The sequence below is a fragment of the Lissotriton vulgaris genome, chromosome 4_1 (genome assembly GCF_964263255.1).
Source record: "Lissotriton vulgaris chromosome 4_1, aLisVul1.2, whole genome shotgun sequence".
Taxonomy (NCBI): domain Eukaryota; kingdom Metazoa; phylum Chordata; class Amphibia; order Caudata; family Salamandridae; genus Lissotriton; species Lissotriton vulgaris.
In genome coordinates, this window is record NC_141691.1 from 2,060,930,640 (window position 1) to 2,060,952,472 (window position 21,833).

General features: G+C 50.7%; 1 protein-coding gene across 1 annotated transcript in view; it reads left to right on the forward strand.

Moving 5' to 3' along the window:
- The first annotated feature begins 279 nt into the window (after window positions 1-279).
- Window positions 280-21,833, forward strand: part of LOC147724976 (E3 ubiquitin-protein ligase TRIM39-like) — a 167,340-nt gene continuing 145,786 nt past the window's right edge. Inside the window, exon 1 of the mRNA XM_086966459.1 lies at window positions 280-690. Coding sequence (XP_086822585.1) covers window positions 289-690 — 402 coding nt within the window. The 5' untranslated portion in view covers window positions 280-288. The remainder of the gene's footprint in view (window positions 691-21,833) is intronic.

Genomic DNA, 21,833 nt, shown 5'->3' on the forward strand with positions numbered 1-21,833 from the left:
CACCGGCCTCAGTCCGCGCAGTTACAGTACAATTAGAGAGGCTGTATTCAGTGGACCCAGAGGAAAGCGACAGCCGGTTTGAGGCTGTTCACCCCGCTTTCAGCCGCGGCCAGAGCGCAGTATAGGACAAAAAACTCAGAGCAACACTCAAAAGAAGACACACAGACACCCCCACTTTAGAAAGAACCAGTTCAAGCACACACACACCAGAGGTGGAGAGACACAGACACGCCCACTTTACAAACAGAGAAAAGAAACTTACCTTCACCTTCCCGCATTCCTGGGATCATGGCCGCCGCAGATCAGGTCAGGAATCTCAAAGACGAGGCCACATGTTCCATCTGTTTTGAATATTTCACTGATCCTGTGACTATCGACTGTGGACACAACTTCTGCCGCTCCTGCATCACTCAGAGCTGGGAGGGAAGAGATGGAAACTCCCCCTGTCCGCAGTGCAGAGAAATATCAACAGGGAGAAGCCTCCGACCCAACAGGCAACTCGGAAACATGGTGGAAATGGTAAAACTGCTTCACCTGCCCCCCCTGGAGCATCTGTGCGAGAAACACGAGGAAATACTGAGGCTTTTCTGTGTTGAGGATCAGAGGGTGATATGTGTGGTGTGCCGGGAGTCCAAGGACCATCAATCCCACTCAATGAGACCCATCGAGGAGGCTGCCGAGGAGTACAAGGTATGTGTACGGGTGTTATGGGATCACAAGGGTTCTTGAGGATTATAGAATTATAGGGAAGGCTGCAGAGGATTACAAGGTATGTGTGAGACTGTTATGAGATTTTTATTTATTTTTATTTATTTAAAAAGTTGTGTATAGCGCTAGCTTGACCCGTAGGTATCGGAGCGCTTTACATACACACAGTAAAAAAAAAAAACAGAATGAAATTACATTCCATAGTAGGCCGGCAGTAAGGGTGCAAACCAAAGAAAAAAATACAGCATGGGAAATAAATATGCAGCGCACCAGAGGGGGAGAGAACATTAAAAAGAAAAAAAGGTGAGAGACATATTGGCTATTCCAATGCTTGTTTTTATTGCAACTGCACTGACGCTCCATGACTTGCCTATCAACTTTGCTGATGGCATTGGCAGCAAGTCTTGTGCCGCAGTAGGGCAGTTGCCTCATTTTTCTTTTATTACAAATGAGCCATCCCAATGCGCCCGCGCGCGCTAAGGACATTAGAGATTTGCTTTTAAACGTGCAGTCGGGCTCCCTTGCAGTTCAATTACTTAAGATTGAGGACTTTGAAAACGACGGGACACGTGACCCTTTAACGAGCAATTTAAATGTGACGAAAAAGGTGTGGAGATCCTTAAAAAAAAACAAAAAAGCGTACCTAGAACTCCTTTGCAAGAGATATGCCCGATGTAATTGTAGGCGTGGCTAAAAGCAGGTCAACTAAAATTCTGTTTCACACAGCCTATCCCTGAACCCGTCAAGCTCCGAGAAACTTAACCTCTGCCTTTAATCACTTTAGGTGTCTCGCTGCTAGAGAGGCTTGGGTAAGAGTAGACGCGTCCTCTGACTGCAGCAGAACCTTCACAGGCAGGAATGTACCTGCCACAGCATATGTTCCACACACCCTTACTTACTGGGCGCTGACGTGCAGCCCCTGAATGCGTCTCCGTGCAGCCCCTGAATGCGTCTCCGTGCAGCCCCTGGATGCGTCTCCGTGCAGCCCCTAGATGCGTCTCAGCCCCTGGATGCGTCTCCGTGCAGCCACTGGATGCGTCTCTGTGCAGCCACTGGATGCGTCTCTGTGCAGCCCCCGGATGCGTCTCCGTGCGTGCAGCCCCCGGATGCGTCTCCGTGCGTGCAGCCCCCGGATGCGTCTCTGTGCGTGCAGCCCCCGGATGCGTCTCTGTGCGTGCAGCCCCCGGATGCGTCATCGTGCGTGCAGCCCCCGGATGCGTCTCCGTCCGTGCAGCCCCCGGATGCATCTCCGTCCGTGCAGCCCTTGGATGCGTCTCTCCGTGCAGTTCAAGTTCAAGTTCTGGAATTTGTATAGCGCACTACTCACCCAGAGGGTCTCAAGGCGCTTGAGGGATGGTGGGTGCGTTATTTATCGAATAGCCAGGTTTTTAGCTGCTTTCTGAAGGAGGGGTGGTTCTGGGTAAGGCAGAGGTGAGTGGGGAGGGAATTCCTGGTTTTGGCCGCTAAGTAGGAGAAGGATCTTCCTCCCATGGTGGATCTATGGATGCGCGGAATTGCAGCGAGGGCTTGATTGGATGATCGTAGTTGGCGGGTGGGTTTGTAGAAGGAAAGTCGTGTGTTGAGGCATTCGGGTCCTAGGTCATAGAGGGCCTTGTGTGCGTCGGTGAGGAGACAGAACGTTATTCTCTTGTTGACGGGGAGCCAGTGGAGTTCCTTCAGGTGACCGGAAATGTGAGCTTGACGGGGGATGTCCAGTATGAGTCTGGCTGAGGCGTTTTGGATGCGTTGGAGTTTATTCTGTAATTTGGCTGTGGTTCCGGCGTAAAGGGTATTTCCATAGTCCAATCGGCTGGTGACTAGTGCGTGAGTGACTGTCTTTCTTGTTTCGGTGGGGATCCAACAGAAGATTTTTTTGAGCATGCAAAGGATGTTGAAGCTTAAAGATGAGACGGCATTGACTTGTCTGGTCATCGAGAGGGAGGAGTCTAGGATGAAGCCCAGGTTACGTGCGTGATCTGTAGGTATGGGTGTTGTACCCAGGGGCAGTGGCCACCATGAGTCGTCCCAGGCAGAGGGGGATGATCCTAAGATGAGGACTTCCGTTTTGTCAGAGTTTAGTTTTAATCGGCTGTTCTTCATCCATTCGGCTACTTCTTTCATTCCTCCGTGTAGATTGGTTTTGGTGGTGTTTGGGTCTTTGGTGAGGGAGAGGATCAGCTGGGTGTCGTCTGCATAGGAGATGATGTTGAGGTTGTGTTGTCGTGCGATGGATGCGAGGGGACTCATGTATACATTGAACAGGGTGGGACTGAGGGATGATCCTTGTAGTACGTTGCAGATGACTTCGGTGGCCTCTGATTTGAATGGGGGGAGGCGGACTCTCTGGGTTCTTCCGGCGAGGAACGAGATGATCCAGTCCAGAGCTTTTCCTTGTATTCCGACGTTGCTGAGGCGTTGTATGAGGGTGCTATGACAGACTGTGTCGAAGGCGGCAGAGAGGTCAAGTAGGATGAGGGCAACTGTTTTTCCGTGGTCCAGTAGCGTTTGGATGTCGTCTGTAGCTGCGATGAGGGCAGTTTCGGTGCTGTGTTTAGCTTGGAAGCCGGACTGTGAGGGGTCGAGGGAGATGTTGGATTCGAGGAAGGCGGCGAGCTGACTGTTGACGGCTTTCTCAATGACTTTGGCGGGGAATGGGAGGAGTGATATGGGGCGGTAGTTCTTAAGTTCAGAGGGGTCTGCTGTGGGTTTCTTCAGAAGGGCGCTGAGTTCGGCATGTTTCCAGCTTTCCAGGAAGGTAGCGGTGTTGAAGGAACAGTTGATGACATCGCAGAGATGGGGTGCGATGATGGAGTCTGCTTTGTTGAAGATGTGGAGGGGACATGGGTCGGTTGGAGAGCCTGAGTGGATGGAGATCATCAGGCGGATGGTGTCTTCAGTGGTGATTGGGTTCCAGGCGCAAAGGTTGTGAGAGTGCTGTTTTGGTTCGGATGTGGGTGGAGTGGACTGTTCTTCGGACTGGTTTTCAAAGCTGTTATGTATGTCGGCGATTTTGTTGTGGAAGAAAGAGGATAAAGAGTCGCAGAGGTCTTGGGAGGGAGTAATGTCGTTGGTGCTGGTGGTGGGGTTGGTAAATTCTTTGACGATGTTGAATAGATCCTTGCTGTTGTGGGCGTTGTTGTCGAGTCGATCCTTGAATGCTGATTTCTTGGTGGATCGGATCAATTGGTGGTGTTTGCGGGTGGCGTCCTTGAAGGTGGTCAGGTTGTGAGTGGTTGGGTTTTTTCTCCAGGTTTTCTCGAGGGTGCGACATAACTTCTTGGATTTCTTAAGGTCATCGTTGAACCAGGGGGCCTTTTTGCTACCTTGTTTGATCTGGTGGATTTTCAAGGGTGCTAGTTCATCAGTGCAGAGGGTGATCCATTGTGTGAGTTTGGTGGCGGCTTGGTTTGGGTCCGATGAAATGGCAGGAGGGTTTTGGTTAAGCGATGTGGTGAGTTGGTCGGTGGTGATTTTATTCCAGTTTCTTCGAGGGATAGGTTGTGGGGGGTTTTGAGTCGGGGTCTTTTTGTAGCTGAAGTGGACGCAGCTGTGGTCCGTCCAATGAAGAGCTGAGGTGTGATCGAAGGAGATGTGTTTGCTGGAGGTGAAGATAGAGTTGAGCGTTTGACCGGCTAAGTGGGTGGGGGTGTCGACAAGTTGTTTGAGTCCGAGATTGGCCAGGTTGTCCAGAAGGGTGGTGGTGTTGCTGTCATTTTTCTTTTCCAGGTGGAAGTTGAGGTCTCCCAGTAGGATGTAGTTCTCGGAGGTGAGGGCATGTGGGCTGATGAAGTCCGTGATGTCTTCGTTGAATTGTGTGCGGGTTCCTGGTGGTCTGTAGATGAGGGTGCCTCTAAGTGTGGTCCTGGGGTCGGTGTAGATCTGGAAGTGAAGGTGTTCGGCGGCCGCAAGGTTGTCGTCGGAGCTGGTCGTGATTCGGATGGTGTTCTTATGGACGATGGCGATGCCTCTTCCTGTTTGGACGGTCCGGTCTTTTCGGATGATCTTGCAATTGTCCGGGATGGCTATGGCGATGTCTGGTGCTGATGAGGCGTTCGTCCATGTTTCAGTAAGGAAGGCGACGTCCGGTGATGTAGTGTCAAGTAGATCCCAGAGTTCAGTGGCGTGTCTGTGCACCGAGCGGGTGTTCAGCAGGATGCACTTCAGGTGGTTAGAGTCGGTGCTGTGTTTGGGGGAAGTGGAATTGGTGTGGGTTCTGATGCAGGAGAACTTGCAGGAGTGGCAGGTGAACGGTCCATGGGTGTATCCTGGGGTAGCTATGCAGCATTTTGGTATGCGTCTGGGGTTGAGGGTCAGGAGGGAAGCGGCGTCGTACGTTATGCGGGTGGAGAGTGTTTTGCGAGGACCAGGGGGTCTGGCGCTGGGCGCGGTCCAGGCGCGGACGGGCGTAGACGGGCTTACCTTTGGCGCACCTTCGGCGCGCATGGGGCGCGTCCGCTGCGCGCAAAGGCATCTGTCATATATGGGTAGTGGAAGGGGAGGGGTGAGGGAGGGTCAGCTGGGAGGCGGGAGCGGGGCGGAGACCCGGGCAGGGAGTCACACAACAACAACAACAACAAAAACAAAATGGCAGGCAGCCTAAAACGAGATACTATGCCAATGCGAAGCAAATGGCAGTGGCCCCGGTACAGACAGGCACACCTTTAAATTAACAAGCAGGCAAATGAAACTGTATTAACAGCGCACTCTGACAATCTAGTGCTACGAAGTCTCAATGAATACAAAGATAAAGCAGTCAAGGCAGTCTAGCGCTACGATGTCCAAATGAATTAAAATGCAAAACAATATTTGGCAGTCTAGCGCTCCTATGTCCAGCAATTCAGAGGAGTAGATTAATTCCGCAATATCCGCAGCGATGCGCTACGATACCAGGCTGCAAGGCAGGCAGGGCGGGGGGCAGCGTGGGGAGCGACCTCATCTGCAGGAAACAGGACGGTCACCCCTGGATGCGTCTCCGTGCAGCCCCTGGATACGTCTCCGTGTAGCCCCTGGATACGTCTCCGTGCACGCGCGCCGGGCGCTGGGTGGGAGGTTCAATCCCTCATCCCTCATCCTTCAGCATGACGCCAGACTGCCGGGTTATGACTGAGCCTGAAGACTTAACAGGAGTAGCACAGCAGAATCCCGCCGGCTGCCTGGATGAAGCCGCTCCTTGAGGAATGCAGGGAAGCGGCCGGCTCTATAGGTTGGGCCAGGCTCACCCAAGGCCGTGCAGATCTGGAAATCCAGGGTTTGTTGTTTTATCCCTAACGGGCTCCGATTGCGGATTTAAAACTACATTGAGGGGGCTGTCCAGGAGTAGTAAGGTGTGTCACAGCCCTGGGATCACAGCCCCACACTGAGCCCCGTAGAGGGGCTGAAGATGTACAAGGGGTGTCTGTATCAGTCCAGCCACAACTAACTACTTACTAAGGGCTCCACGGAGAATTGTGCCCAGGGGCACAGAGCTGGTCTGGAGGAATTCAGAGATCACTCATTGCACTGCACGGTCTCCATAGACCATTCTGCACAAGAGCACAAGGTGAGACCCTCATAGAAGGGGCTTGACAAGATAACAAGGATGGTATGTCTGCCACAGCTCTGTGGTCACATGTCCCACAACCTGATCCCCACACAAGGTGCTGCAGAAGTGTGCAAAGTGTGTCTGTGGGTGTTCAGTGTTTACCAGTGACATCACTTCCTGAGTCCCATGGAGAAGGCTGCAAAGGATGACCAGTTTTGTGCTTAGATGACGGGAAATACAAGGTGCTCCTAAGATTCCACTGAGAGGGGTCTCACAGATCACAAGGTTTGTGTGTGGGTGTTCAGGATTCATAAATGAAGAGACACTTCGTGAGTTCATACAGGAGGCTGCAGAAGAGCATAAGGTGTGTCTGCAGGGGTTCAGGGATCACTCATTGCTTTCTTAGGACTACAGAAAAAGGCAGCTCAAGGGCAGATAGGCACGTGTGTCACAGCCTTGGGGTCACGAGGCCCGCCCCCGAGTCCCATAGACTATGCGGCAGAAGAGCGCAAGGTATGATCATCATAGACCTGGAACCACACATCCCACACCTCAAGTCTCAGAGGTGAGTCTGAAGGATGCCCAAGAGTACACAGAATGCCTGTGAGTGTCCCGGGATCCAGAGCGGATTGAGAAGAAGGCCCAAGACTTGTGTCTCTGAGGGCTTTGGTGTCTCCAGCAGTGCTCTGGTATGTATTAAGGAGGTGGCCCAAGCGTGTATGTATGGTTTGTGTGCGTGTGAAAGAATGTTGTTGCTTTGGTTCAAATTCTTAGTAAAACAGGAGACAAGAAGCGTTTGGCAAAACAGAAACAATTTTGTTTAATTAAACAATTCAGCCCGGAGAACAGTTACAGGCAGGAGGTCAAAATGCCTCAATGTGCATTGTGTTGGTTTTAGTCTTTTATAATTTTTTTTACATCAAGCCATAAACGCAACCAGAATCCCATATTTTGGTTGGTTGGTTGGTGCCTTAGAGTCATAAATTAATGGTCAAAAGTTACTCCAGGTGGGTCTCGACCTTGCACGGACACAGTGTGGCCAGTGGTGAATGGGTCTAGATGGCCTGCCTGGGGAGCACGTGATCACTACTTGTGCTAGATCCTGATTGGCTCTGTGTTGCTAACTCATGTGGCATCTGACTTTACTGTGTTTTTGAAGCGCACGTACTCCCTTGGACCTGTGTGCTTTATTGGTCAAATCTTCCCTGACAATTGTGATGTTGCTGCGCCTATCTCTGGGATCGATCAAGAGTTTCTGCCCGCATGTTTACCTGCCAGCTACGCCTCCTGCCACCTGTGACCCGTCATTCAGTGATCCCGTACCTCGGTTGCAGGGCGTGTCTGACCACATACTTGCGTGTTGAGGTACATGTGGAGTTCGGGACGGGGGATTCTATTAATTAGGACAATAGTTGATTTTTGTTGACAAACGCATCAGCATTCAGAAGTTTAAAGCGGTTCTGTCTGCTCTATAGAGAAAGATTCAGAAAAGGGGGGGGGGGGGTGGTGATGAACAGAGTGTCTGAATTAAGCAGACCACTCTTACCCAGTCCAAAGATCAGGGCTTGATCCATCACCGTTATTTATCTCACTGCACCATCCCAGCTCAGAACCTGACTATATGCAAATCAGTCTGTCCCTGGCCCAGTGCATCATGGGAACAGGGCAGACTAAACTACCAAGCCAATTCTTCACCAGAAAGGAGACAAGCTACCGGGGACCGGTTTCTGGCATTTCAGCCTTCTTCGGCCCGGCTTGCTTGAATCCTGATGGTGTTGGATCTAGCCCTGATCTCTTGACTGGGTGAGAGTATTCTGCTTAATTCAGAAACTCTGTCCATCACCACCCCTTGTTGTTAAATATTTTGTCCACCCAAGCGTGGAAGGGTATACTCAGATGTGAGTCCCTTGCTCATTGCACCATCAGGCTTCAAGCAAGCCGGGCCGACGACGGCTGGAATGCCAGAAACCGGTCCCCGGAAGCTTGTTTCCTTCCCAGTGTAAGAATTGGCTTGGTAGTTTGGTTTGCCCTGTTCCCATCATGCACTGGGACAGGAACAGACTAATTTGCATATAGCCAGGTTCTGAGCTGGGATGGTGCAGTGAGCTAAAAAACGGTGTTGGATCTAGCCCTGATCTCTTGACTGGGTGAGAGTATTCTGCTTAATTCAGAAACTCTGTCCATCACCACCCCTTGTTGTTAAATACTATAGAGAAAGAGGCCTGAGAGTACACAAAATGTCTACCTCAAGCGGTGCTCTGTGCTCCGCAGAGAAGGAGGCCCAAGAGTACACAGCGTGTCTGGGAGTGTTCAGGGATCTCAAGCCCATGGGCTCTATAGCAAAACACACCCAAGGGTACACATCATGTGTTTCAGAATCTCAGGGAGATCAGTGTCTCTATACAGAGAGAGGGCCAGGAGTACATCTTATGTCTGTGTCGGGATGACAGATCTCATGCCGTGACCCCCGGTGCAGAAAGGCACAAGTCATGGCTGTTGCAGCCCAGGGATCACTAGTCACAAACTGAGAGTCCCACTCCCACAGACGAGGCTGCAGAAGAGCACACGGTGTGTGTGTCACAGCCTTTGAATCACACTTTGGGCAAGTGAGCTCCAGAGAAATGTCTGCAGAGGAGCACATGGTTCGTCTGCTACAGCCCTGGGATTAGAGGTCGCACACTTGAGCCGCTAGGATAGGGAGTAGAAGAGAAGGGATTATTCCTGCCATTCTAGCAGAGCCGCAGAGCCCCCTGCAAGGAATAACTGAGTCTGGGCCTGATAAGAGTTTGGCAGATGCAGGGATCCACCAAAAAGCTGTGGATGTCGTGTCAACCAAACTCGCAGTCCACCCGCTCTGCTTAGAGTCAGGAGCAGCGCCTCCCTGGGCTCGGTCAGCGGCGCCTCCCTGGGCTCGGTCAGCAGCGCCTCCCTGGGCTCGGTCAGCAGCGCCTCCCTGGGCTCGGTCAGCAGCGCCTCCCTGGGCTCCAGCAGCAACCCCTCCCTGGGCTCCTCCCTGGGTTCCATCAGCAACACCTCCCTGGGCTCCTCCCTGGGTTCCATCAGCAACACATACCTGAGCTCCTCCCTGGGTTCCATCAGCAGCACCTCCCTGGGCTAAATCAGCAACACCTCCCTGGCCTCCACCAGCAGCGCCTCCCTGGGTTACACCAGCAGCACCTCCCTGGGCTCCATCAGCAGCGCCTCCCTGGGCTCCATCAGCAACGCCTCCCTGGGCTCCATCAGCAGCTGCTCTCTGGGCTCGTCCCTGGGCTCCACCAGCAGCGCCTCCCTGGGCTCCAGCAGCAGCGCCTCCCTGGGCTCCATCAGCAGCTGCTCTCTGGGCTCCATCAGCAGCGTCTGCCTGGGGTCCATCAGCAGTGCCTCCCTGGGCAGCGCCTCCCTGGGCTCCAGCAGCAACCCCTCCCTGGGCTCCTCCCTGGGTTCCATCAGCAACACCTCCCTGGGCTCCTCCCTGGGTTCCATCAGCAACACATACCTGAGCTCCTCCCTGGGTTCCATCAGCAGCACCTCCCTGGGCTAAATCAGCAACACCTCCCTGGCCTCCACCAGCAGCGCCTCCCTGGGTTACACCAGCAGCACCTCCCTGGGCTCCCGCAGCAGCGCCTCCCTGGGCTCCATCAGCAGTGCCTCCCTGGGTTACACCAGCAGCGCCTCCCTGGGCTCCCGCAGCAGCGCCTCCCTGGGCTCCATCAGCAGTGCCTCCCTGGGCTCCATCAGCAGCGCCTCCCTGGGCTCCATCAGCAGCGCCTCCCTGGGCTCCATCAGCAGCGCCTCCCTGGGCTCCCTCAGCAGCGCCTCCCTGGGCTCCCTCAGCAGTGCCTCCCCGGGCTCCATCAGCAGTGCCTCCCTGGGCTCCATCAGCAGCGCCTCCCTGGGCTCCATCAGCAGCGCCTCCCTGGGCTCCATCAGCAGCGCCTCCCTGGGCTCCATCAGCAGCGCCTCCCTGGGCTCCATCAGCAGCGCCTCCCTGGGCTCCATCAGCAGCGCCTCCCTGGGCTCCCTCAGCAGCGCCTCCCTGGGCTCCCTCAGCAGTGCCTCCCCGGGCTCCATCAGCAGTGCCTCCCTGGGCTCCATCAGCAGCGCCTCCCTGGGCTCCATCAGCAGCGCCTCCCTGGGCTCCATCAGCAGCGCCTCCCTGGGCTCCATCAGCAGCACCTCCCTGGGCTCCATCAGCAGCGCCTCCCTGGGCTCCATCAGCAGCGCCTCCCTGGGCTCCATCAGCAGCGCCTCCCTGGGCTCCATCCGCAGAAACCCTTTCTAGAGGTCCATCTGCTGCTGGTCCTCAGTCACTCTATGAAAGATGGAAGTTGTTCTGGAGTTCAGTTCTCCTGACTGGGCTCCCAGGGAGCGCCTGGTGGTCTCACACAGGAAACCAAAGACTTAAGCTCCTCGATCTGAGAGAACATTCTGTTACTTTTTTTTCTATAATAAAATTTGGAGTTTGTCTTTTGATAAAATACTTTACTGCGCTGACTCATTAAATATGGCGCTTCCTCAGCAGACCTGCCATGTCTTCAGCGGCGCTACAGCGGCTTGGCTTTAACCACAGTGATCTGCCTAGCGGAGATCTGGCAGTCGGTCTTCGATCCAGTCAATGGAGGTGTAGGACTTGGCCCTTTTTTGCTAAAGTCCCTAAACGTTTTTGCTTTCCCCATAGACCTTTTTTTCTGACATGGTGTTGCCAACTTGGATGCTTTGGACACTTTGCCACTGCTAAACAGTGTCAAAGTGCAAGTTTTCCCTGTGTAAAGTGTAATGGTAATTGGTTGTCGATGATTGGTATGTTTGCCTCACTAGTAAAGTCCCTAGTAACATGCACTATGTGTGCCAGGGCTGGTAATGCAACTACTACTAGTGGACCTGCAGCACTATTTGTGCCACCCACACCAGTAGCCTTAAAAGGGAACTTAGGCCTGCCATTGCAGGGCCTGCTCGCAGTTTGTTAAACTGCCAATTTGTTCTGACAAGTGTACTCACTTGCCAGACCTTACCCTTCCCTTTCTATGCACATCAGACACCCTTGTGGTAGGTCTAGGGTACCCCCTTGGTGGGGTGCCGTCCATGTGAAAGTTAGAACAAGTACTAAGGTGTGTGCCATGTCCTGACAGTGAAATAATCTCCATTTCATTTTTCACTGTTGAAAGGCCATCTTGCCCATAGGACAGAATGGGGAGGCTATGCAATATGTTTCCCAGCCTATCTTCCCAAAGGCTTAAGATGGAAAGGTGAAGTTTAGTATGCCTGAACTCGCAATGTAATAACACGTCTTTTTATGAAGGTGGTTTTTGCATTGTATGTTTAGAAGCCACTCTTTTAGAAGTGGCTGGGATTTGTGCTCTAACATTTCTGTGTGTCTCTCCTGGCTGTGTATTGACTGCCTGGATTTGAAAGCGATAGGATCTGTGGAATATCCTGACCCAGGGGAGGAGCTGAAACAGCAACAGCCTGACTTGCATCAGGAGTATAGGGGGAGGAGAAGCCCCTTGAGGTGAAGAGGCCTGGGTTGCTGCTATAAAACAATTGGCTCATCTCCTGCTGAGTGATTGAGAATCCAGACCCCCACTAATCAAAGGAAGAAAGGTGTCACTGGCAGGGAGGCACAGAGAACTGGTTTGAACAGGGGTCAGTGCCCCTGAAACACAAAGACTTCAAGCCACTGAGGGGTATAACTATGAGAGCTGAAGCCCCTGAACTTTGGAGAATGGCTTGATCAAGGATGAACAAGACTGGAGCTACTTTGTGGTCAAGAGGACCTGTGCCAAGGACGAAAAAAATGAATAGACTGAAGGAGAGGACTGACCCTTGCTGTGTATTCTGGGGCCGGCCTGCAGTTTGCTATTTTAACCAAGGAAGGGCTAAAGGGACTTTACGGAGTACCTGAATGTTGTATTACACATTGCATAATTTATACATAATGAAGTACCTGATTAGTGTATTGCGCATTGCATCTTTCCTGCATAATGAACTACATGCTTGTTTTATGAAGCATTGCATTGTTTCTGCATAACGAACTACCTGATTAGTGTATTACGCATTGCCTTACATCTGTATAACGACGTACCTGGTGGTTGTATTAAGCATTGCATTATTTTTACATCGCAAAGTGCCTGATTGTTGCATACGCATTGCATTATTTTTACATTGCAAAAGTGCCTGATTCTAGAAATCCGATCTGCATAACCTGGTGTTAGGATTACTGTCGAATGTTTAAAAGTGCTCATTAATATCGCCAAAACTTACAAGGGCTGGCTGGCCTAACAACCAGCCAGGATAAATATTACAAATGCGCTTTGTTGGATTTATATTGTGTGGTCTTTTCCTATATCTTTTAATATAAAGTTTATACTCGTTTTTATAAAACTCGTGTGGAGTATATTTTTTGGTGTCATCATTGGGTTGCTGTGAGTGTGCTTGCAAATACTTTATATATTTGCCTTGAAGATAAGCCTGGCTGCTCGTGCCAAGCTACCAGGGGGTGAGCGGGGCGGTGAGAAGTTAGCCTGGCATATGATGTCCACTAGTTCTAGTGGGCACCTTACACCAGTCTAATCGACCCTTATTGATGGTGGTTGTAAAGACAACCTTATAGAAAGCTATCCTATTGGTAGCATGAACCAGCAGTCTTCAGGCCAAGACTTCAGTAGGTGAGTTAAGTAAGTTGTTTTACCATATATAATCCCTTGAGTACCAAATGAAAGGACACCACACAAGGTATATATCAAATATATATGTATTTAATCTAAACACAACCCCTCTGCACTCTTTATGAGGTCAGAGGTAAAAATACAGTACAAGTCACACAGTTAATATACGATAAGTTGCACAGTATATGTTATGCCCTAGGGGCCTCACAAACCATATACTAAGAAAGTGGTAGACGTACCACAAGAGAATTAGAAAGCAGGCCTAGGGCCTGTGGAATCACTGGGGCTACTATAATCAACCAAAGGATAGGAAGTAGGAGGCCCACGTGAGCCACGTGCGTGTCTAAACACAGGCGCGGGTTAGCATTGACTTTCTAGGGAGATCGTAAAAGTTACAATTTAAGGACACTTCCGGATGGACTAGGATGGAACCCTTTTAAACTAGGACACTTTGAGAGTCCAGACGCACGGGAGCACCGGAGTACCCGTGTTACCTCACCCAGGGAAGCGGGGTGCATAGGTGTCTTTTCGTGTCGGGTTTCGTCGTCCTTCTCAATGGAGAGCTGCAAAGAATTGCTGCAGGCGACCAGAGGAAAAGTGTCCGGGTGGATCGGAGATGTGAAGAACCTGAAAGCAGAAGGGACATAATCTGGGGCACTAGCCAGTGACCAGGAAGGAACCTGGCGATGTCAGGTATTTTAGGCGAATTGGTCAATTTGTCTCTTCAGCCACGAGGTCCAGGAGGCATCGACGATGACCAGGCACTGGATTTGAGCTGTCTCATGATGGATCAAGATGACTGGGGTGTCGGTATCCGGATTGGACCCAACAAGCCTTGGCACCGCAACCCAAGCAGGATCTTGAGATTGGCTCTGTTGCAGACCAGCAAGGTTGTGGCGCTTCTCCTTTTCAGGTAAGCTGGAGCAAGCCTCGAGCAACCAGGAAATCAAGTTAAATTCAAAGGAAGTTCTTCAGGGGGCTCACAAGCCAATGGGCAAGGAACTGGGAAGACGTGTTCAGCTCAAATGCAAAGGCGGGGCCCACGGGACACTCGCGGAGTGTGGGGGCCTGGGCTTCGGTGCAAATAGTGCTCGGGCTGGGGCTTCTCGTACCCCAATGCACATTTTACTGAGGCTTCAGGACAGGAGTGCAGGTAGCCAAATGCAGGATGTCCAAGATGTCCATTCTCATGTCTCTCGTGTCCCCACGTGTCTCAGCTTTGCTATGGAGGTGGATGGGGTCAGAGAAGTCTGGAAGTCCAGGTTTTGTGTCGCTGAGTCTTTGGGTTCCGACGGGAGCCTTGAAACTGCAGACCAGCAAAGATGCTGTTGGTGCATGTTTGCACAGAGTGGTCACTCGTTGACCACAAGGGAGATGTCTTTTGTCTTCCAGTCAGAATGGAATGTTGAAGGTCCAAGATATGTCTTTCAAAGATTCATCCAGGATAATCTAAAGTCCTAGGGACACGGCTCCTATACTTATACTAAGGATGGGGGCTGGACTACCTGGCTGGGTCCCTCCTATGGGTGGACCTGAGAAGAGGGGGGTTACACCCCTTTCCCTTTGTCCAGTTTCACGCCAGAGTTGGGGCTGTGTGCCCCAGCAACCGGTTTGAACTGGGCTATGCATGGAGCACCTTGTGTGCCCCAGGCAGTGTCTAGAAGCATTCACTGAATGCAGCCCTCCCTGCGCCAATACACAAAACCCCTGTCTGGGTAGGTGCCAGCACCTCCCTCAACAGGAAACCTATAGTACAGGCCTCCCCTGCCAGAGTTTCATCCAGCAACAGGAGGTCAGACACGCGTGTGTGGCAGCAGCATCCATTTTGTGATGCTGAGGCTCTGTTTAACTTTAACCGGGTTAACCAGTAACTACATGTCTTCTCCCTCTAGAAGGGTGGAATGCTACCCCCGCCGCCAGGACTGGTGGGGGAGAGGGGGTAGTATTCCAAAGTGTTTGACACCTTACACAACTTGTTTTGATAAAGCCAAACGAAAGTTAGCATTAACCGAGCGGATTATAATGCATTTAGTATATGGTATGGCTATATCATAGAACCGCTATAAGGAGATGGTTCCGAAAGCTGCAGAGGGGTTCAGCTCATGCTAGGGCACCCCCTCACATAAAACCAAGCACTCTGCCTCCAGGATTGTCGAAGCCTACCATAGGTGTGGCTTATGGGTGTATATGTGTCTATATGTAAAGTTAGATATAGGTATACTATATCTAAGTAAGGGGAGATTACACCACCTTACCCAGGCTGTGTGAACAGACCTGGGGTGTCACTTTGGAAGGCAAACCAGGGGTGGCACAATACATGCTGCAGCCCCTAGTAGGCCTAGGGTGCACCTATGCCCTGGGTACCTATGGTACACTATACAGGGCCTCACAAGGGTGACCCAGGAACCAATCTGGTAAGCACCCAAAGTACCTAGTATCACTTTAGAGAGAGAACAGCTGAGCTGTGGGTCTAATTAGCAGGCCCCCATCCACACTAAAGTCGAAAAACCAGAGAATCACAACAAGTAGTGGGGGTGACCATAGGAAGCAGACCCTACTCTCCTACACAACCCCTCCCCCCCAAACGCAGGGACATTAAACTAACCTTGACCAGTTGAGTCTTCATGTTCTAAGTGGAAATATCTGGAGAGTCCATCTGCAGTGGCATGGTCACTCCCAGGTCTATGTTCCACTTTAAAGTCCATCCCCTGTAGGGAAATGGACCACCTGAGCAGTTTGGGATTTTCACCCTTCATCTGGGTTAGCCACAAGAAGGGCTTATGGTCTGTCTGAATATTGAAGTGAGTACCAAACAAGTATGGCCTCAGCTTCTTCAGGGCTCAAACCACAGCAAAGGCCTCCCTCTCAATAGCTGACCAACGTTTCTCTCTAGGGGCCAGCCTTCTGCTAATAAAAGCTACTGGCTGATCTTGACCAACTTTATTCAGTTGTGAAAGCACAGCACCTACCCACAACTCAGAAGCATCTGTTTGAACAATGAATTCTTTGGAGTAGACTGGACTTTGCAGAATAGGAGCTGTGCACATGCCTGCTTCAGGTCATCAAATGCCTTTTAACAGCTGACTGTCCACTGAACTTTCTTTGGCATTCTCTTTGGAAGTTGTCATTCAGGGGTTTCACTACGGAACCATACCCTTGGGAAATTTCCTGTAGTACCCGGTCGGGCCCAAGAAAGCTCTGACCTGTGTCTGGGTGGTGGGAGGAGTCCAGTCCATTATGGTTTGGATCTTGCTCTGCAATGGTTGAACCTGGCCTCCACCTACAAGGTGGCCCAGGTATACAACCTGACTCTGCCCTATCTGGCACTTGGTAGCCTTGATAGTTAGGCCTGCCTTTTGCAGGGCCTCCAAAACATTCTTCAGGTGGATCAGGTGATCTTCCCAAGTGGCGCTAAAGACCGCAATATCATCTAGATAAGCTGCACAGTAGTCATCCAGACCTGAGAGGACTTGGTTCACCAACCTTTAGAATGTGGCAGGTGCATTTATCAGACCAAAGGGCATCGCCACAAATTGATAATGCCCACCAGGGGTTGAAAATGCTGTCTTTGCTTCATCAGCTAGTCTGATCGGCCAGTGGCCAGCTGTCAGGTCAAATGTACTCAAAAACTTGGCAGATGCCAAACTGTCTATGAGTTCATCTGCCCTGGCTATTGGATGGGCATCTGTCCTAGTGACATCATTGAGACCTCTGTAATCCATGCAAAACCTCATTTCTCTCTTACCATCTTGGGTGAGAGGTTTAGGCACCAGGACTACTGAACTGGCCCAAGGGCTCTCTGAGGGCTCAATGACTCCCAAAGCCAACATCTTTTGGACATCTGTCCTAATACAGTCCCTGACATGATCAGGTTGCCTGTAAATCTTACTTTTAAAAGGCAGACTGTCCCCAGTGTCCACTTCATGAGTGCACCAGAGTCTGACTTGGAGTCAGTGAAAACATATGTCTGTAGGCCTGCAGAACTTGTCTGCAGTCCTGCTGCTGTTGGTCCGTGAGGTTGGCTGCCAAGGCTACACCATCAACTGAACCATCATCAGGGTTCTGAGAAAGCAGGTCTGGGAGAGGGTCACTCTTTTCCTCCTGTCACTCGTCAGTAGCCATGAGCAAGCCCATGTCTGCTCTGTCAACATATGGTTTCAATCTGTTGACCTGAAGCACCCTGCGGGGGCTCCTGGGAGTTCCAAGATCAACCAAATAGGTGAACTCTCCCTTCTGTTCAACAATAGTGTGGGGTCCACTCCACTTGTCTTGGAGAGCTGCTGGGGCTACAGGCTCCAACACCCACACTTTCTGTCCTGGCTGGTAACCAGTCAGCACATCCTTTTGGTCATGCCAGGCCTTTTGCAATTCCTGACTAGCCTCAAGGTTTTTAGATGGCCATCCTGGAGCGGAGACCAAGTGCATAATCCACAATGTCCTGTTTGGGAGGTTTGAGAGGTAACTCCCATCCCTCCTTCACCAGACAAAGGGGTCCTCTACAGGATGCCCAAACAGAAGCTCAAAAGGGCTGTAGCCAATCCCCTTCTGTGGGACCTCTCTGTAAGCAAACAAAAGGCAGGGCAGCAGGATTTCTTATCCCTGCCTAAGCTTTTCAGGGAGACCCTTAATCATGCCCTTTAAGGTCTTGTTGAATCTCTCAACTAGACCACTGTACTGTGGATGATAGGGTGTGGTGAATTTGTAGTTCACTCCACACTCCTTCCACATTGCAGTCAGGTATCCAGACATACATTTTGCACCTCTGTCTGAGACAACCTCTTTAGGAAAGCCCACTCTTGAGAAAACTCCCAAGAGGGCTCTTGCCACATCAGGTGCTGTTGTGGTCCTAAGTAGAATAGCTTCTGGGCATCTGGTGGAATGATCCACTACAACCAGAATAAAGCTGTGCCCAAAGGCTGTTTGGGGATCCATTGGTCCAACAATGTCAATCCCTACATGCTCAAAGGGAACCCCCAGAACAGGTAGTAGTATTAGGGGGGCCTTTGTGGTGCCACCTGATTTGCCACTGGCTTGGCCGGTGACACAGGAGCAACTTAACTCCTTGGTATCCTCTGAAATATGAGGACAGTGAAAGTGAGGGACAAGCCTGTCCCAAGTCTTGTTCTGGCCAAGATGTCCTGCAAGGGGAATATCATGTGCTATTGTGAGAAGGAAGCCTCTGAATGCTAAAGGTATGACCAATCTCCTGGAAGCTCCAGGCTTGGGGTCTCTAGCCTCTGAATACAGGAGCCCATCATCCCAATAAACTTTATGCGTCCCACTAGCATTCCCTGCAGCCTCAGCAGCAGCTTGCTGTCTGAGGGGTTCAAGAGAAGGGCAGTCCAACTGCGCCTGCCTCAGATCTGCCCTGGAGGGTTCCCCTGTCCCAAGAAACTCAACCTGATCAGGCTCAAGCTCTTCTAAGACAGTTTCTTCCTGGGTCTCACAATCGGCTTCCTGAGAAGGCTGATCCTCTTCCTGAGGCAAGGGGGAAGGCACTGCCTTAACCCTACTGCTTCTCCTCCTGGTAGGCAACTGGTCCATTGTTCCAGAATCCAGTGCCAGTTCAATTTATGACCTGTGACCTAGTCGCAGCAAGGACATGTGCTGATATCCCTAACATTTCTGCATGGGTCCTATACTCCACTTCAGCCCAAGCTGAAGTCTCCAGGTCATTTCCAAGCAAACATTCTACAGCGAGGTCTGAGCAATTCACAACCTTTTTGAGGCCAGTTACCCCTCCCAGGAGAAATTAACAATTGCCATACTGTGAGTGGTAGTGACCTTGCTAGCATTGGTCAGTAGGTACATTTCACCTAGTATGATCTGTCCAGGGTCCACAAAGCCAGGCGTCACCATTGTGACACTAGCACATGTGTCCCTGTAGGCCTGAGCCACTTTGTCTTTAATTAATGGAGTTTGTCTGTACTTGCCCAAGTAATTGGGACTCACAGTAGAGAACAGAATTGTTTCCCCATCACAGATCAAAACAGCTTGAGTGGGTATTCTGACTAGGCCAGAACCCATCTCAGTTCCCAGGGTTAACCCTACTACACCCTTCTGTTGAGAACCACCACTTAGAGCTGAACTATGGGGAACAGTTGCCTTAGGGTCAATGGTGGCTGGAGCTGTCCCCTTTTTGGCACAATCGCTGGTTCAGTGAGTATTTACTTTACAAATCTTGCACCAAGGTTTCTTTGGGCCTTCTTTCTTCTTAGATTGTTGGGAACCCCCACCATTACAAGCTTTTTGGGGACCTTGAGAAGACTTCTGGTCTTTTGCTTTCTCCCCACCCTTTTGGCCTTGCTTCTTCTGATCACCTCCTTGGTTCTGTACCTTCTGCTTCACCCTGGTTCTGACCCATTTGTCTGCCTTCTTTCCTAATTCTTGGGGAGAGGTCAGATCAGAGGCAACCACGTGCTGATGCAATAACTGGTTTTGACAGTTGTAAAGAATCCTGTATAGTCACTTACTTTACTGTCCAGTAACAATCCTTCCAGAGCCTTAGTAGTACAATCTACAAAATCAGTCCAGTCCTGAGTCTGTGTCTTTTGGGTATCCCTGAACAGCAACCTGTACTGCTCAGTGTTTAGGCCAAACCCATCTATCAGAGCACTCTTCAGGACATAGTAGTTGTCAGCATCCTCTTCTCTAACAGTGAGGAACTTGTCTCTGCCTTTGTCTGCAAAGGAGAGCCACAAGATTGCTGCCCACTGACTTTGGGGTACCTGCTGTACTTTGCAAGCCGGCTCCAAAGCAGTTATCCATTTGTGGATGACATCCCCAATCTGATAGGGAGGGACAATCTTGTTCAGGTTTCTATGGTCATGAGACCTTTCCCTATCTCTAGGAATTATGCTGCCACCAGTGGGCACTGGCCTACTCAATTTCCTCTCTCTTTCAAGAGCTAGGGTCTCTTTTGCCAGGGCAACTTCTTGCCTCTTGATCCTCAGCTTGACCTCTTTCATTCTAGCTGTATGCTCTCTCCTCAGAGGGGAAGTCCTCCTCATCAGAGCAGAGGCATTGGACCCTACTGAGGAATCAGAATGTTGAGGGATGGCCCCCCTCTCTATCCCCTTGACTACCTGGGTCTGATGCATTCTCTACATCATGAGCGACTAAGATATCTACCAGGTGGTTAAAGGTTGGACTCTGTCCTTGTCTCAACTTTCTGACTGCACACAGGCTTCTCAATTCTTGAAAAGTGAATGAGTCACACTTAGAAGGCAACCTCTGGTTGTCTTCTTGAAGAGGTCCACTAGGCCCTGCTTCCAAGGACCTTTCTAGTGAGGTGTGGTGTGTGCAGCTACCTACATTATTTGGTTGCCTACTAGAACCTCTCTAGGAGTTGTAGTCGGGGTGTGCTAAGCCCTTACCACCTACAACTGTTCAGTAGAGCCTATGTATATAAGACTTGATTTATATGTACCTACAGGTACCTTGATATGATCTTTCAGATGATATCTCGAGATTATTTGTTAAAACAAATTGCAAGCTCTTATCCCAACCGCTGCACACCAATGTGAGAAGTTAGCCTGGCATATATGTCCACTAGTTCTAGTGGGCACCTTGCACCAGTCTCATCGACCCGTATTGATGGTGATTGTAAAGTCAACCTTATAGAAAGCTATCCTAGTGGTAGCATGAATCAGCAGTCTTCAGGCTAAGTCTTCAGTAGGCGAGTTAAGTAAGTTGTTTTACCTTATATAATCCCTTGAGTACCAAATGAAAGGACACCACACAAGGTGTATATCAAATATATATGTATTTAATCTAAACACAACCCCTCTGCACTCTTTATGAGGTCAGAGGTAAAAATACAATACAAGTCACACAGTTAATATACAATAAGTTGCACAATATACGTTATGCCCTAGAGGCCTCACAAACCATATACTGAGAAAGTGGTATAAGTACCACGAAAGATTTAGAAAGCAGGCCTAGGGCCTGAAGAATTGCTGGGGCTACACTAAACAACCAAACGTTAGGAAGTAGTAAACCCACGGGAGCCGCGTGCAGTGTCTAAACACAGGCCTGGGTTCCCATTGACTTTCCATGGAGTTCGTAAAAGTTACAAAGTTACAGTTTAAGGACACTTCCGGATGGACTAGGATGGAACCCTTTTAAACTAGGACACTTCGAGAGTCAAGACCCACGGGAGCACCGGAGTACTAGTGTTACCTCAACCAGGGAAGCCGGGTGAATAGGTGTCTTTTCGTGTCTGGTTTCGTCATCGTTTTCTATGGAGAGCTGCAAAGAAGTACTGCAGGCGACCAGAGGAAAAGTGTCCCGGTAGATCCAAGGGTGGATCAAAGATGTGAAGAACCTGAAAGCAGAGGGGACAGAGTCTGGGTCACTAGCCAGTGACCAGGAAGGAGCCCGACGATGTTGGGTGCTTTAAAGTGAAGAAGGTGAGTTTGTCTCTTCAGCCACGAGGTCCAGGAGGCATTGACAATGACCAGGAGCTGAATTCGAGCTGTACCATGATGGATCTAGATGACTGCTGCGTTGGTATCCGGATTGGACCTAACAAGCCTTGGCAACCGCAACCCACGCAGGATGTCGAGATTGGCTCTGTTACCGACCAGGAAGGTCTGTGGCGCTTCTCCTTTTCAGAGAAACTGGAGCAAGCCTGGAGCAACCAGGATCGCAAGTTAGATTCAAGATGGCATCTTCAGGGGGCTCACTAGCCAACAGGCAAGGAACCAGGAAGACAAGTTGAGCACAAATGTAAAGGCGGGGCCCACGGGACACTCGCAAACTGTGGGGGCCTGAGCTTCGGTGCAAATGTTGCTCGGGACTGGGGCTTCTTGTACCTCAATGCACAACTTACTGAGGCTTCAGGAAAGGAGTGCAGGTAGCAAAATGCAGGATGTCCAAGATGTCCGGTCCTACATCTCTTGTCTCAGCCACGGGTCTCAGTTTTGCTGTGAATATGG